Genomic DNA, 12974 nt, shown 5'->3' with positions numbered 1-12974 from the left:
CCTAAAAGTTTGTCAATTTTATTGATGACATTTTTTAAAAAAACAACTTTTGGTTTTGTTGATTCTGTTGTTTTTCTATTTTCTATTTATCTCTGCTCTAATCTTTATTATTTCCTTCTTTCTAACTTTGGGTTTACTTTGTTCTTGTTTTTCCAGTTCCTCCAGGTGTAGTTAAGTTATTGATTTGAGATCTTCTTTTTTTACTGTGTGCATTTATAGATTTAAATTTCCCCCTTAGGACTGATTTTGCTGCATCTCATAAGCTTTGGTATGTTGTGTTTTTGTTTTCATTTGTCTCAAAGTATTAATTTCTCTTGTGATTTTTGTTTCTTTGACTGGTTGTTTAAGTGTGTGTTATTTAATTTCCACATATTTGTGAATTTTCCAGTTTTCCTTCTGTTGTTAATTCCTAGTTTCATTCCATTGTGGTCTGAGAAGATAATTTATATGATTTTACTTATTTCAATTTATTATTTTTTTTCTTTCTTTTTTCTTTTTGTGGTACGCGGGCCTCTCACTGTTGTGGCCTCTCCCGTTGCGGAGCACAGGCTCTGGACGCACAGGCTCAGTGGCCATGGCTCACGGGCCCAACCGCTCCGCGGCATGTGGGAACTTCCCGGACCCGGGCACAAACCTGTGTCCCCTGCATCGGCAGGCGGACTCTCAGCCACTGCGCCACCAGGGAAGCCCCTATTTCAATTTATTGAGACTTGTGTTGTGGCCTAACATACTGCTTCTTCTGGAGGGTGTTGTTCTCTTTGTCCTTGAGAAGAGTGTGTCTTCTGCTCTTTTTGTGTAGAATGTCTCTACATGTCTGTTAGATCTGATTGGTTTATAATGTTGTTCTTTGCCTGAAATTTTGAGATACTACAGGGCCAGTATTCCAAGTCCAAATGAAAGAGCAAGGCTTTCCTAAGCTCTTTGATTTTGTCAGTCTTTGTGCCCACACGACCCATTCAGAAATATGCACCATACTGTCAGTCAACATCTGATTTCTGCAGACCTCATTAGCAACTAAAAATTGTTTTAAAAATCTTGAAAGTGTATTTCCATCTAGAAATTGCCTTTCTGTTTCTGTTGTCTCCCTTTTTTCCAGAGACTCCAGTAGGTAAAAATCATAGCACAAATCATTAATTATGGGGGCTTCCTCTGTTAACAGTACTCAAGAGTTTAAATTCCAATCTGACTACTGGCTGCAAAAAGCCAGGGAGTTGTGTCCAATGAATACATATCTATCTTTGTTGCTTTCTCTGATCAAGGTGATTTCTCTTTCATACAAGAAATTATAAGCATATGTTTTATATTAATTTTTATGTATACTTCTACATACAATAGCCACAAAATACAAAGCCACTTAAAGAAAGATTCTCCTTTTTTTCTTATTGCAAAATGAAAAAAAGCAGCAAATTCAGCATTTAGAGGGTTAAAATTACAGCTGCCAGGGGAGATCCCAGATGGAATGCAGCCCCTGCCCCTTCTGGGGCCTCACAGAGGCACTGCCAGGCTGAAGAAAAGACTATTTTCCCTCCAGTTTATCTAAAGCTTTTACTCCAGACCTGGGAATTGAATAACCTTTTTTTCTCCCTCTTGGAGGAGAGTGGAACACAAACTTTACATTTTTAACCGACCCAAGCCCATTTTTGGGAATGTTTGGGGCACTTTTCCTCTTACGTGGAGACAGAACAAAGACCACAGGGTTACCAGGGATGTACTTTCCCCTCCCTCAGTCCAAGCAAGCTGGCTGCTGGGGTTGAATTTACTGTTTTCAAATACATTGGTAAATTTTATTTCTCACAGCTGACAGGTCAGCTTCTGTTTTATACTATGGGTGGTTCCATGGCCACCAGGGACCAAATATTCATCATGTCCCATCCCTTCATTCTTCCTTGTACCGAATAATGCTTTTGCAATATCTCAGTGACTCAGGGTTGTTCTAGAGAATCCCATTGCTGTCATCCCTGTGTCAGGGTCCCCAAGACCACCCCCAGTTTTAATGATATGTTAGCAGGCCTCACAATACTCTAGATATAGTCATACTTAGGGCTAAAGTTTATTACAGTGAAAGAATAGAAAGCAAAATCAACGATGGCATATGGGCAAAGTCTGGGAGAAACTAGACACACGTTCTCTCCCAGTGGAGACCCACAGGGTGCACTTAGTTCCCCCAGCAAAGAGTTGTGACCACACATGTGAAGTGTTGTCTTCACATGCAAAGTGTGGAGACTCGTGCCCTGTGCTTTCACTGGGCAGGTCATGCAGGCATCTCTGCCTGGCACTTGAGTAAGTTTCAGGCCCCCCAGAAGGAAGCAGGTTTCAGCAGAGACCATGTTGTTTGTGCAAACAGTTTAGGCACAGGGATGCATTCTTGGCAGTGAGGGGATGGTGGGAGCCCTCACGAAATCCAGGTTCCTAGAGGCCAGCTGATGGCTGACTTGCAAACAGGCTGTCTAGGGACAGCAGTATCAGGCCTGCTCTGTCAGCTCTTTTCTTTACAGTACCATAATTAAAGTTTGTTAATTTCTCACACGGTTAAACATTTAGGTGGTTATTTTTTGTTTTTCTGTTCTAATAAAAATATGAGTGATGAATGTCTCTCTAATAACTTAAAATCATTTTGTTTTTTGGAGTGGGGCATAACTCCTAGAAATAGAGTAAATGTCTTTCCTGAGAATTTTTATATCTTTTACATCTTCTGATACATATTTATATATTTTGTCCTCCACTTAACCTTTTTAAAAATTTTAGTTCTCATCAGTAAATTTTTCATGGTATCTGTTGTATAGGTAGAAAAATATACTGTGGATTCTTTAAAATTATTATCTTCATTAATATGTAATACTTAAAAAAAAACATATATCAAGATTAGGAAATTGTAACTACTTATTGGCTCATCTGCTGTTTTTGATGCTCTGATAGGCCCTAGTTGTGATAATGTTGAAGAAGATATGAACTCTTCCGCCCGAGGAGCTTCTGCCACAGTTTTGGAAGAGACACGGAAAGAAACAGCCCCAGTACAGCTCCCAGTTTCAGGGCCAGAGCTGGCCGCCATGATGAAGATTGGAACCAGGGTCATGAGAGGCGTGGACTGGAAATGGGGTGATCAGGTACTTAGAGATTTGACTTAAACACATTAGCCATATACGTTAGTCACCTTCTGCACATCCTGACTTGCATGCTGTGAGTAGGTGGAAACTGGAATAAATACCTATCTCATTCAAGGACATGTGTGATTGACAGGTGATGTAGTTGTTGATTTCCGGGCAGGTGAATAGAATCTCAAAACCAGTAGAGAGTAGCGGCGGCCTGCTTTAGGGCCCTTGAACAGGATCAAGTCTATGAGGAGTGGCGACTCTTTTCAGGAAACTCCTGGCATAGGCGCGACTTGAGGTGCAGCCCAGAACAAGTGTGAGAGGGGGCAGGAGAGGGTAATCCTCACCTGAATAATCATGTAGGGAAAGCTCTGACACTGCCTCTGTGAGCTCATGGCCGTGTGCCGGTAAGGCGTGCTGACCCAGTGGCTACAAGCACCTGCTTGGGTGGTGCCCATCTTTCCACTTCTCCCCCAGCACTTTGCTCCTGTGTCTCTGTCAGGTCGCCCCAAGTAGAGGCCGGGGGCTGGGCTCTGCGCCGGTGCTGGAGCCACTAGCTGAGGACAGCGCTCGCCCTTCTGTGACGTGGAGCGTTCTTGTCATGTCCAGGTTTTCTCAGCCTCACTCTTAAGCACATGCCTCCTGAGAATCATCTCAGAGATCAGAGTGACTGGAACAGCTAGCAGCATCCTAAAAACAGCTTCTCCTCATAGAAATGAGAGGTAGAGGTTCACTCTAAGATCTGGGGGAAAAATGAAGAACGAGAGGCAACGAGGAGATACTGGTGCTTGTTGGAGGTTCCTGACCTTGTGAAGCCCCAGGAGGGGTTGAGGGGCCAAGGAGCAGGGTGGCAGGACCAGGCTGGGAAGTCTGGTCTCTGCACTGGCTTAGAGAGCGTGCTAATTGAGGTGGTGCTTTCCCCGCTCACCTCTTTGGTAAAGGCGTGCGAGCAGGTTCGTGCTGGTGTTCACTTTACAGTGATGATGTGAGCTGGGCATGTAGGTGGGTTTGGAGCCCCCTGTGGACTCGGGGGCTGTGTCCATTGCTGCAGCCATCTTCACAGGCAGTGTTCCTGTGACAGACAGGCCCGCACACCTTTAACCCGTCTCTGCTTTGGCTTCCTCAGGACGGACCTCCTCCTGGCCTCGGCCGCGTGATTGGTGAACTTGGAGAGGATGGCTGGATCAGGGTCCAGTGGGACACAGGCAGCACCAACTCTTACAGGATGGGGAAGGAGGGGAAGTACGACCTGAAGTTGGCGGAGCTTCCGGCCTCTACGCAGCCCTCGGCAGACGACTCGGACACGGAGGACGACTCCGGTGGGTGCCCGGGGGACCTGGCAAGCTGTGTGTTGGCTGCCCGTCCTTTCATCTGGGAGTGAGAGAGGTGCTCTGTAGGTCAGGCTTTCCCGGAAGGTCTAGTTGACAGGCCCCGGGTGATTTCTGAGGGACTTGACTCCCCATTTCGCCTCGGAGACAGTGGGGGGCGGCGGGGTGAGGCAGTGGGGGGCTTGCTGTGTCCTGTCCCCTGGTGGGCCTCCTGCTGTCCCTGAGCCTGTTCCTGGAGTTGCGGGCGTTGCCTCACCGTGCCCTGAGCATGTGTTCTTCCTTCTTTCACCTTCCCCTCCTGAGGCCCTTCCCTCAGAATGTGGCACATAATGTGGAGTTAGTCAGTACTTCACTGCCTTAGAGAAAGTGAGGGTGAGAACTTAGAGTGACCTCAGAAAGTTAACCCTGTAAGGAGAGGTAAGGCTGTGGGAAGAGGGCTCCATGACACTTTTTGAGACGCATCTGAAAGACCCCGGGATGCCGATCTTGGCGAGACTGTCTAGGAGGCTGGCACTGATTCTTGGGGCTCAGGTGTCTGCTGTATGCATAGCATGGCAGGCTCCCAAGGTCACTCTTATGGTTAGGAGAGGAGACCCAAGAGGCTGAGCTCGCTAGAGAAGGGGTGGCGTGGAAGGTGGCAGAGGCTGTGTTCTGTGCCCATCGCATGTGCAGGCTGCTCCATGCATGTCAGATATAAATGGGTGACCCCTGTCTTGGGCATGTTAGGAGTAGTGTGCGGGAAGCTGTGTGGCCCTGCCTAGATAGTTGGTGCTGGTTTGTTACCACTGTATCTGGCAGTGTCCAGGCCAGGTGTCCCTCCTCCCAGCTCTCTGCCTGGGGGCTTTGCTTGTGAAGTTGGGCCCTGAGCAGGGCAGGCCAAGTGACAGAGAGGTGGCCCAGTTGTGTCTTCCTCATCCAGAGGCCGATGGCCTGGACGTGTGAGCACCAGGCTCCGCCTCCTTGGAGGTGGCCACCTCATCTTCGTCGGGGCATAGCCAACTCAGCAGCAGCCGGCTTTTGACATTTGATAAGTTGGATCCTTGAAATCATTTTAGTGCTTCTGAGCTGTATGCTGAGATTGCTTTAAAAAATTTAACTGTAATTTAAAAGGCTTGTTTCCTTTGAGTAAGGTGGGGCCAGAGCTGATTAGGGTGAGCACTTGTGCATCCTGAATTCCATCTTTAATTGCAAAGAGCTGCTTCCCTTTCCACAGTAAGAAAAGAAGAATGTGATATTAAATCCCTTAAGTTACATGCAGGGACATTTTCCAGTTTATTTGGGAGTATAGTTCCTTATTTTGATTCTTTTTTTCAGAAGCTGAACAAATTGAAAGGAACATTCACCCCACTGCAGTGATGCTTACCAGCACTGTTAATTTACTGCAGACTCTTTGTCTTTCTGCTGGAGTCCATGCTGAAGTTATGCAGAGCGAAGCCGTCAAGACTCTGTGTGGGCTGCTGCGAATGTTGGTGGAGAGTGGAACGACAGACAAGACATGTATGCAGTGGACAGTTGTGGACCACAGAGTCAGAAGTGGGCTGTGGATTTGTCATGTGTTTGTGTGTGTGTGTGCATGTGGGGGTGTGTGGGTGTGTCAGTGTCATAGGGCTGCTGCTGTAACGAATTACCACAGACATGGTGTATTAGTTTGCTTGAGCTGCCACATCAAAGTACCACAGCCTGGCAGCCTCAGTAACAGAATTTATTTCTTCACAGTTTTGGAGGCCAGAAGTTCAAGATCAAGGTGTCAGCCGGGCAAATTCCTCCTGAGGACTGTGAGGGCAGGAAGGATCTGTTCCAGGCTCTCCCCTAATTTCTGACGGTTTGCTGGCAATCTTTGGCATTGCTTGGCTTGTAGATCTCTGCCCTCATTTTCACATGGCATTCTCCCTGTGTGTGTCTGTCTCCAAATTTCCCCTTTTTATAAGGACATCAGTTACGTTGGATTAAGGACGCACCCTAATCTAGTTTAACCTCATCTAAACCAATCACATCTGCCATGGCCCTGTTTCCAAATAAGGTCCCATTCTGAGATAGTAGGACTGAACACAGTTCAACCCTTCACAGTGGGTTAAAGCAACAACTTCATTCTCTCAGAATCCTGGATACCAGAAGTCCAAAATCAAGGTGCCGTCAGGCCTGTGCCCCCTCCCAACGCTCCAGGGGAGGGCCCCTCGTTTTCTCTTTGAGCTTTGGTAGCTCCAGTGTTCCTTGGCTTGTGGCCACATCTTTCCAGTTTCTGTCTCATCTTCACTTGGATGCCTCCTCTGTTCTTTTCTGCCTCTTGTAAGGGCTTTCATTGGATTTGGGGTTCACCCTAATGCAGTATAATGTCATCTCAATCCTTACCTTACTTACATCTGTGAAGAGTTTATTTCCAAATAAGGTCACGTCTGAGGTTCTGGGTGAATATGAATTTTGGGGGATACAATTCAGCCTACAAAAGTGTTCTGAGTATGTGAATGTGAGTATGTGTAAGTGGGGGAGAAGTTGAAGTGAGTGGAGCAAACGTGTGTGTGTACATGTGAGTGTGAGTTTGAGTGAGACTGAGTGTGGATGTGGATCTGTGTAACTGGGTATGTGTGAGTGAGTGTGAGTGGCCGTGAGAGTGCGTACCTGAGACATGCTGGGGTGCGAGTGCCTGTGCATGTGTGTGGGTGTGACTGAGTATGGGAGAGAGCATGTCTGAAGGGTGGTGTCCCTGGAGGCCTGGAGAATAGGACGGCTGGTCCGTGGGAGCTGGGGAAGGGAAGCTGGTCCAGGATCTGAGCAGGTCACGTGGCGTGACTCCACCTCAGGGCCTCTGCCAGCCAGGAGGGCTCGGAAGCCCCAGGTGTCCGCTAGTGGAGACCCCGGGAGAAGCAGATAGGGTCATGCTCTCGGCAGAGTCAAGCCGGGTAAACTAAACCCTGTGAAAACCTCTTATTCTCATTCTACTATGGTAGCCTTCTTAAACTTGGATTGGAAATTTATGATGCAGATCAAATATAAACAAGCTCCTGGGGGATATTTAAAACATGTGAAATTTACAACCTATACCAGATGTCCTCCCACAGATAACTGCTATTGAATTGTGAATTGTTTTCCTACTGCTTAGAGACAGTAAGTAGATGAAATTCCTTAGCGAGTTTGAGTTGCTCTGTGTACCTTAGAGATTTTTAAAATCTACAGTGTTCCTTGAGCCAAGTCGCAGGTCCTCCTGTTGCTCTCACTTAGAATAATTGAAACTGTAATATATTTGGAAAGGAGCTTATTATTGAAAGTAATGTGATGTAGGTAAGTTAAAAGTTGGACTGGGCATTTATTTCTGGAAATGGGGTACCAAGCTGGTCTCTCTTGCTCTGGCAGCCTCCCCCAGCAGGCTGGTGAGCCGGGAGCAGCACAGGAGCTGGTGCACCCTGGGCTTCGTGCGCAGCATCGCCCTCACACCGCACATGTGTGCCGCCCTCAGCTCCCCGTCCTGGATCGCACTGCTCACGAAGGTCGTGGAGGGACACGCGCCTTTCACCGCCGCCTCGCTGCAGCGGCAGGTAACTGTGCTGCCAGACTGATCCCCGCTTAGCGTGAGTTTTGGGACTGTGGGAGCCCCATCAGAGGTGGCATTGAGCTGGCCGTCGTCATTAGGTGCCTGAGGGCAGAAAAGAACTGGAACTAACACAGTAGATTTTCTAGAGTTCAGAGGCTGAGGAAGTTGATTATTTTAAATTGATTCAGTTGTTAAGCCTTAGTTGAATTGCTTTTCTGTGAAGTGATAAATCCTACCAGCTGCTCTGATCTGCTTCATGGGAGTTGTGGTATAATTGTCTTGAGAAGAATTAAACTAAAAGGAATTATTTTTTAATTAAATGAATATCTGCATGTGTAATGTAGCTTATTTTTTAACCTCTGATAATCCATATCACTAATCAACCTGGATGTAATTATCTTGCTGTAGAATCATGAATATTAGAATTTTCACATGATTAATTGTGTTACAGGAACAAAAAATAAAGTAAAACCTCCTAATCTGTCAGACAGTGGCTTTCTTTAATGCTCGCTGTTTTCAATTGCCCTTGCCAGATCTTAGCTGTACATTTACTGCAAGCAGTACTTCCGTCGTGGGACAAGACGGAAAGGGCAAGGGACATGGAGTGCCTTGTGGAGAAGCTGTTTGGTTTCCTGGGGCGCTTGCTCACCACCTGCTCTTCAGATGTCCCGTTCCTCAGAGGTGGGCAGCTCTCCCCCTTACCGGTGTCCTGGGTAAGCGAGCAGGGCGTCATGAGGTCCTCCTTCGCGTGTTTCCTGCAGAATCCACGCTGAGGAGGCGGAGGGCCCGGCCGCAGGCCTCCCTGACTGCCACACACAGCAGCACGTTGGCGGAGGAGGTGGTGGCGCTGCTCCGCACCCTGCACTCCCTGGGCCAGTGGAACGGACTCATCAACAAGTACATCAACTCGCAGCTGCACTCCGTCACCGCCGGCTGCGCGGGAAAGCCGGCAGAGGGGGTGGGTGCCGCACTGCCTTTTCACAGCTGCTAGTTTTTCTCTGTAGAATGCTGATTTAACTTTCAAATTACCTTTTTAAATGCTGTGTATTTTGTTCAAGGATGTATTTTAAAATATTTTTTACTGGAAAAAGTTATTGAGGAAACTAACATAAAAGTGAATTTGGCTTAATTGCAAGTGTGTAGGAGACAGGCAGCCCCTGGGCTCTCGTCTACAAGCTTGCTGTCTGTCTGCATTAGGCTCTGTTAGAGGACTACTTTCCTGACTCTGAGACCCCTGAGGTGGGGGGCCTCATGGCAGTCCTGGCTGTGATTGGAGGCATTGACGGTCGGTTGCGACTAGGGGGACAAGTCATGCATGATGAGTTTGGAGAAGGCACCGTGACTCGCATCACCCCGAAGGGCAAAATCACCGTGCAGTTCTCCGACATGCGGACGTGTCGCGTTTGCCCACTGAATCAGCTGAAGCCAGTAGGTGAACTTGTGTTTGGGTTACTAGGTAATGAGGCAAAGGGGTTTTTTATACTAGACCTGGGAAGAACTTGATTCTTGTAGTTTAGGTTGGCCTTCTAGGAAGCTACCCAACTTGAGGAAAACCATCTATCTTTTTCCCTTTGATTAACAGGGCCTGTCTCACAGGGTTGTATATAGATTAGTAGTTCATGTGTCTTATTTTAGCCTCAAAAGACATGAAAGGGCATTAGCAATTTAGAGGGTCCTGTGTAAGTATAAGTTAGTTTTATTTATTTCAAAATGTGAATTTATGAAATTTATTTTTTATTGAATGACTCAACTTTCAAAAAAACCTAAAAATGACTCCTTTAAAAAAAATGATCTTTTTTTCACGTTGAAAATGCTTAATGCCTATGTTGAGTGACACGACTTATGTAGCAGCTACTGTCGTCTTAAATCTGTGAATTAGGGATCCATAGGGAAAGTGAGTGATTTATATTACTTTGATATAACCCAAGTGCAATTTGCCTATATCTTTCAATAAAATGCTGTTTTTGATTATTATAAGAATATATGCATGTTGTAGAAAATTTGAAATGTATAGAAAATATCTAAGAAGTTAATAACTACCACCACGATGTAATCATTGTTTAACAAGTCAGTAAAGAAAAAATTAATTTAGGTTATATTTACTATATATGTAAGCCTTTATCTTGCCTTTGGGGTCGTCTTTTTAAAATTATTTTCAGATCTAGAAAGACTTATGAACATGTTTGTTACTTCAGAATTAAGACTCATAGTTATGATAACTTTCAGAACTTTCATTTGTCCTTCTCGTTGGACACACTTTGAAGGTTTCTGTGCTCCCTCTCCAGCTCCCTGCTGCGGCGTTCAGCGTCACCAACTTGCCCTTCACAGAGCCCATGCTCTCGGTCTGGGCTCAGCTGGTGAACCTTGCTGGTAGCAGATTGGAAAAACGCAAAATAAAGAAGTCACCTAAACAGGGTTTTGCAGGTCAGTACATGCCCTTCATGATGAAACAGCTACAGTCTTAACTAGTGTTGTTTGGACAGTGTTTGTTGTTTTGTCAGAGCAAGTTCTGTCACTGCTGAAGTCTTTGGGTTCAGATGGATGGCCACTGGTTGAGTGACGGTGGGTGTGTAGATGAGACTGTGTGATGCAAAGAATGATGCCATGGCGGGGGTGGCATCTGAAGAACCCCAGGCCTCCCTACCTCCTGGTGCCAGCGTTATTCTGTGCACACTTTTTGAAGAGGAATCTGTGTTCTTTCCCGCTCCCCATTTACCCCCTGGCCTCTTTGCAGCCGTACCTAGCAGGGCCTGTGTGTTTGGACCTGCCTCGCTTGGTGTCTGGATGCTGGCCACCCGTCGAAGACCAAGGCCACTCGTGCTGGAACTATTCCTCTTCCACTGCTCACTGGACTTTCCTTACATTGCCCCTCACATATTATTTGAGACTATTGTTTGCACCTTGGAAATCCTTGTGGTTTCATCCATAACTTCTTGATCTTTCTGCCCACTCTTCTTGAGTTTTCTCACCCATTTTCCCCCATTCCTGTAATTGCTGCTGCAGCGTTTATGATGTTAAACACCTTTAACTCTGGATCTCCAGTTCACATGTCTGGCTAGAGGACCAGGTGCATGTAAACCACAGCATGTCAACAATTCAAGTAACTTTGTCCCTTAGCCAGTGTTTCCTGTCACAGTGAATAAACCTGTCTGCCAGGTATTCGAGCTTGGTGCCCCAGTGGCACCTCTGGCTCTTCCTGTGTCCTCCCATCCCACATTCCCACGTCCCCATGCTGCCTTCCATGGCCTCCAGCATGTCCTGCTTTGGAATGCTGCTGCTGTGACTGTAGTCTAGCTCTCCTTGTGGTCTGCCTACCATCCTTGTGGTGGCTTCCCTAGTCTGTTACTCAGTCCGCCCGTGGACATTACTGCAGTCATTTGTTTAGATAAGATTCTGTAGGGTGCAATGGTTTTGATGAGTTAGAGAACTGTTTGCTGTGAGTATCTGACAAAAGTGTCTCATAGGCGTCTTGGGAAGACAAGGTGAAAGTATTTTATTTGTGATGTAGGTATCTGGTTGAAATTTCAGCAATTTGGGAAATATTTGATTATACTAGCAATAGCTAACATGGTTCTAACTGTGTTAAACCGTCTAATACTCGCCCCATCCCGAGGCAATGCATCGGGAGCGGGAAAGGGAGAAGACATGAGGGAGGTAGAGGATGCTTACCCACAATACTGGGAAAGGCAAGTCCTATGTTATGGACAGGCTTTGACATGGTCAGCTGAGTCCCTCAGGGCAGTGCCTTCCTCAAGGCTGTACAGCTGCTGAGGGTACAAGCAGCGTGTTCCATTCCTGCTGAGTCCTTTTTTTTTCCCCACAGGACAAGTAGACTTGGACCTGCTGAGGTGCCAGCAGCTAAAGCTGTACATTCTGAAGGCAGGCCGTGCTCTGCTTTCCCACCAGGACCAGCTCAGGCAGATCTTGTCTCAGCCAGCTGTTCAGGAGGCTGCAGCTACTCATACAGGTGTGTTTTTAAGGAGCCCTTTTGAATCTGTCAGAAAGGTAGATACTCCAATAGGAAACAGGCAAGGAACATGAACAGGCAGTGCATAAAAGGGGAGGTACAGATGGCTTCTACATGTACAAGGAAGATGTGCAACCTGTCTAGTAACTGATGAAAAGTGATAGAGCCTGAGGGGATTTGGTGGGGGGGAGGGAGAACAGTGCTCTGCTGCCTCACTATTTAAAGTGCAGCCCAAGGACCAGTAGCATTGATGGCACATAGGAACATGTAGAAATGTGGACTCTCAGGCCGCACCCCAGAGCTAAGAAATCAGGATCTGCATTTTTTACAAGGCCCTAAGGTGGTTCGTATGCACGTAAAGTGGCACTGCTCTAACACTTTGCTAGTGAGAATTTAAGTTGGTACAACCATTTAATGGGCATTTGAGGAAATCTTAGACTTCAAAATGCATACACACACATATCTGTATCTGTATATCCATTGATTAGCAAGTCATCCTGTGGGGATTTATCACATGAAAAGGTGTGGAGATACGTGTTTACAGATGCTCATTATGGCTTTTTTGTTGGTATTGTTTTTGTGATGAAAACTGGAGACACCTAAATGCCCATTATTAGGTGGGGTACCCATGCAGTGGAGTACCATGGCGTCATTCACAGTGATGATATATATATATATGTTAATGCCATGGAAACTTGAAAATGATAAACAAAAAAGCTCATTGCTATGTATATCTGTTTGTAGATTTGCCATAGATTCATCTGCTTACCAAAATAGTGACAATAGAATTTCAGCTGACTTTATTTTCTGTGTACTCTTCTGTATTACCTCAACTTTCTGGAATGAGTTCATATGACTTTGAATAGAAAAAAACCAAAGCTATGAAATATTTTTTGATTACCTATTATTGAAAGACATTGTGTTAAATATTATGGGGAACAAGATAGTCCTTGTTTATGATTTTTTTACTCTCTGGGGTGAGGGTGGGGATAGAAAATGGACGCAGATGGCTCTGTCCAAGGTACGGGCCTGTGTGCTGTAAGACATGTGAGCACAGGTTCACA

General features: G+C 46.1%; 1 protein-coding gene across 5 annotated transcripts in view; it reads left to right on the top strand.

The window, feature by feature from the left end:
• HERC2 (HECT and RLD domain containing E3 ubiquitin protein ligase 2) overlaps nucleotides 1–12974 on the top strand; it is a 230127-nt gene that overhangs the window by 102216 nt on the left and 114937 nt on the right. For 3 of the 5 annotated variants that reach the window (XM_060302596.2, XM_030840360.2, XM_030840358.3), the window contains exons 36-44: nucleotides 2917–3104; nucleotides 4216–4408; nucleotides 5732–5914; nucleotides 7766–7947; nucleotides 8477–8624; nucleotides 8705–8901; nucleotides 9141–9371; nucleotides 10229–10367; nucleotides 11767–11910. In XM_060302596.2, coding sequence (XP_060158579.1) covers nucleotides 2917–3104; nucleotides 4216–4408; nucleotides 5732–5914; nucleotides 7766–7947; nucleotides 8477–8624; nucleotides 8705–8901; nucleotides 9141–9371; nucleotides 10229–10367; nucleotides 11767–11910 — 1605 coding nt within the window. The remainder of the gene's footprint in view (nucleotides 1–2916; nucleotides 3105–4215; nucleotides 4409–5731; nucleotides 5915–7765; nucleotides 7948–8476; nucleotides 8625–8704; nucleotides 8902–9140; nucleotides 9372–10228; nucleotides 10368–11766; nucleotides 11911–12974) is intronic. The other 2 variants (XM_060302595.2, XM_060302597.1) reach the window with 2 other exon arrangements.

Source organism: Globicephala melas, chromosome 7, assembly GCF_963455315.2.
Source record: "Globicephala melas chromosome 7, mGloMel1.2, whole genome shotgun sequence".
NCBI lineage: Eukaryota > Metazoa > Chordata > Mammalia > Artiodactyla > Delphinidae > Globicephala > Globicephala melas.
The sequence above is the reverse complement of the archived record's forward strand: the minus strand, read 5'-3'. Positions and strand labels throughout refer to the sequence as shown.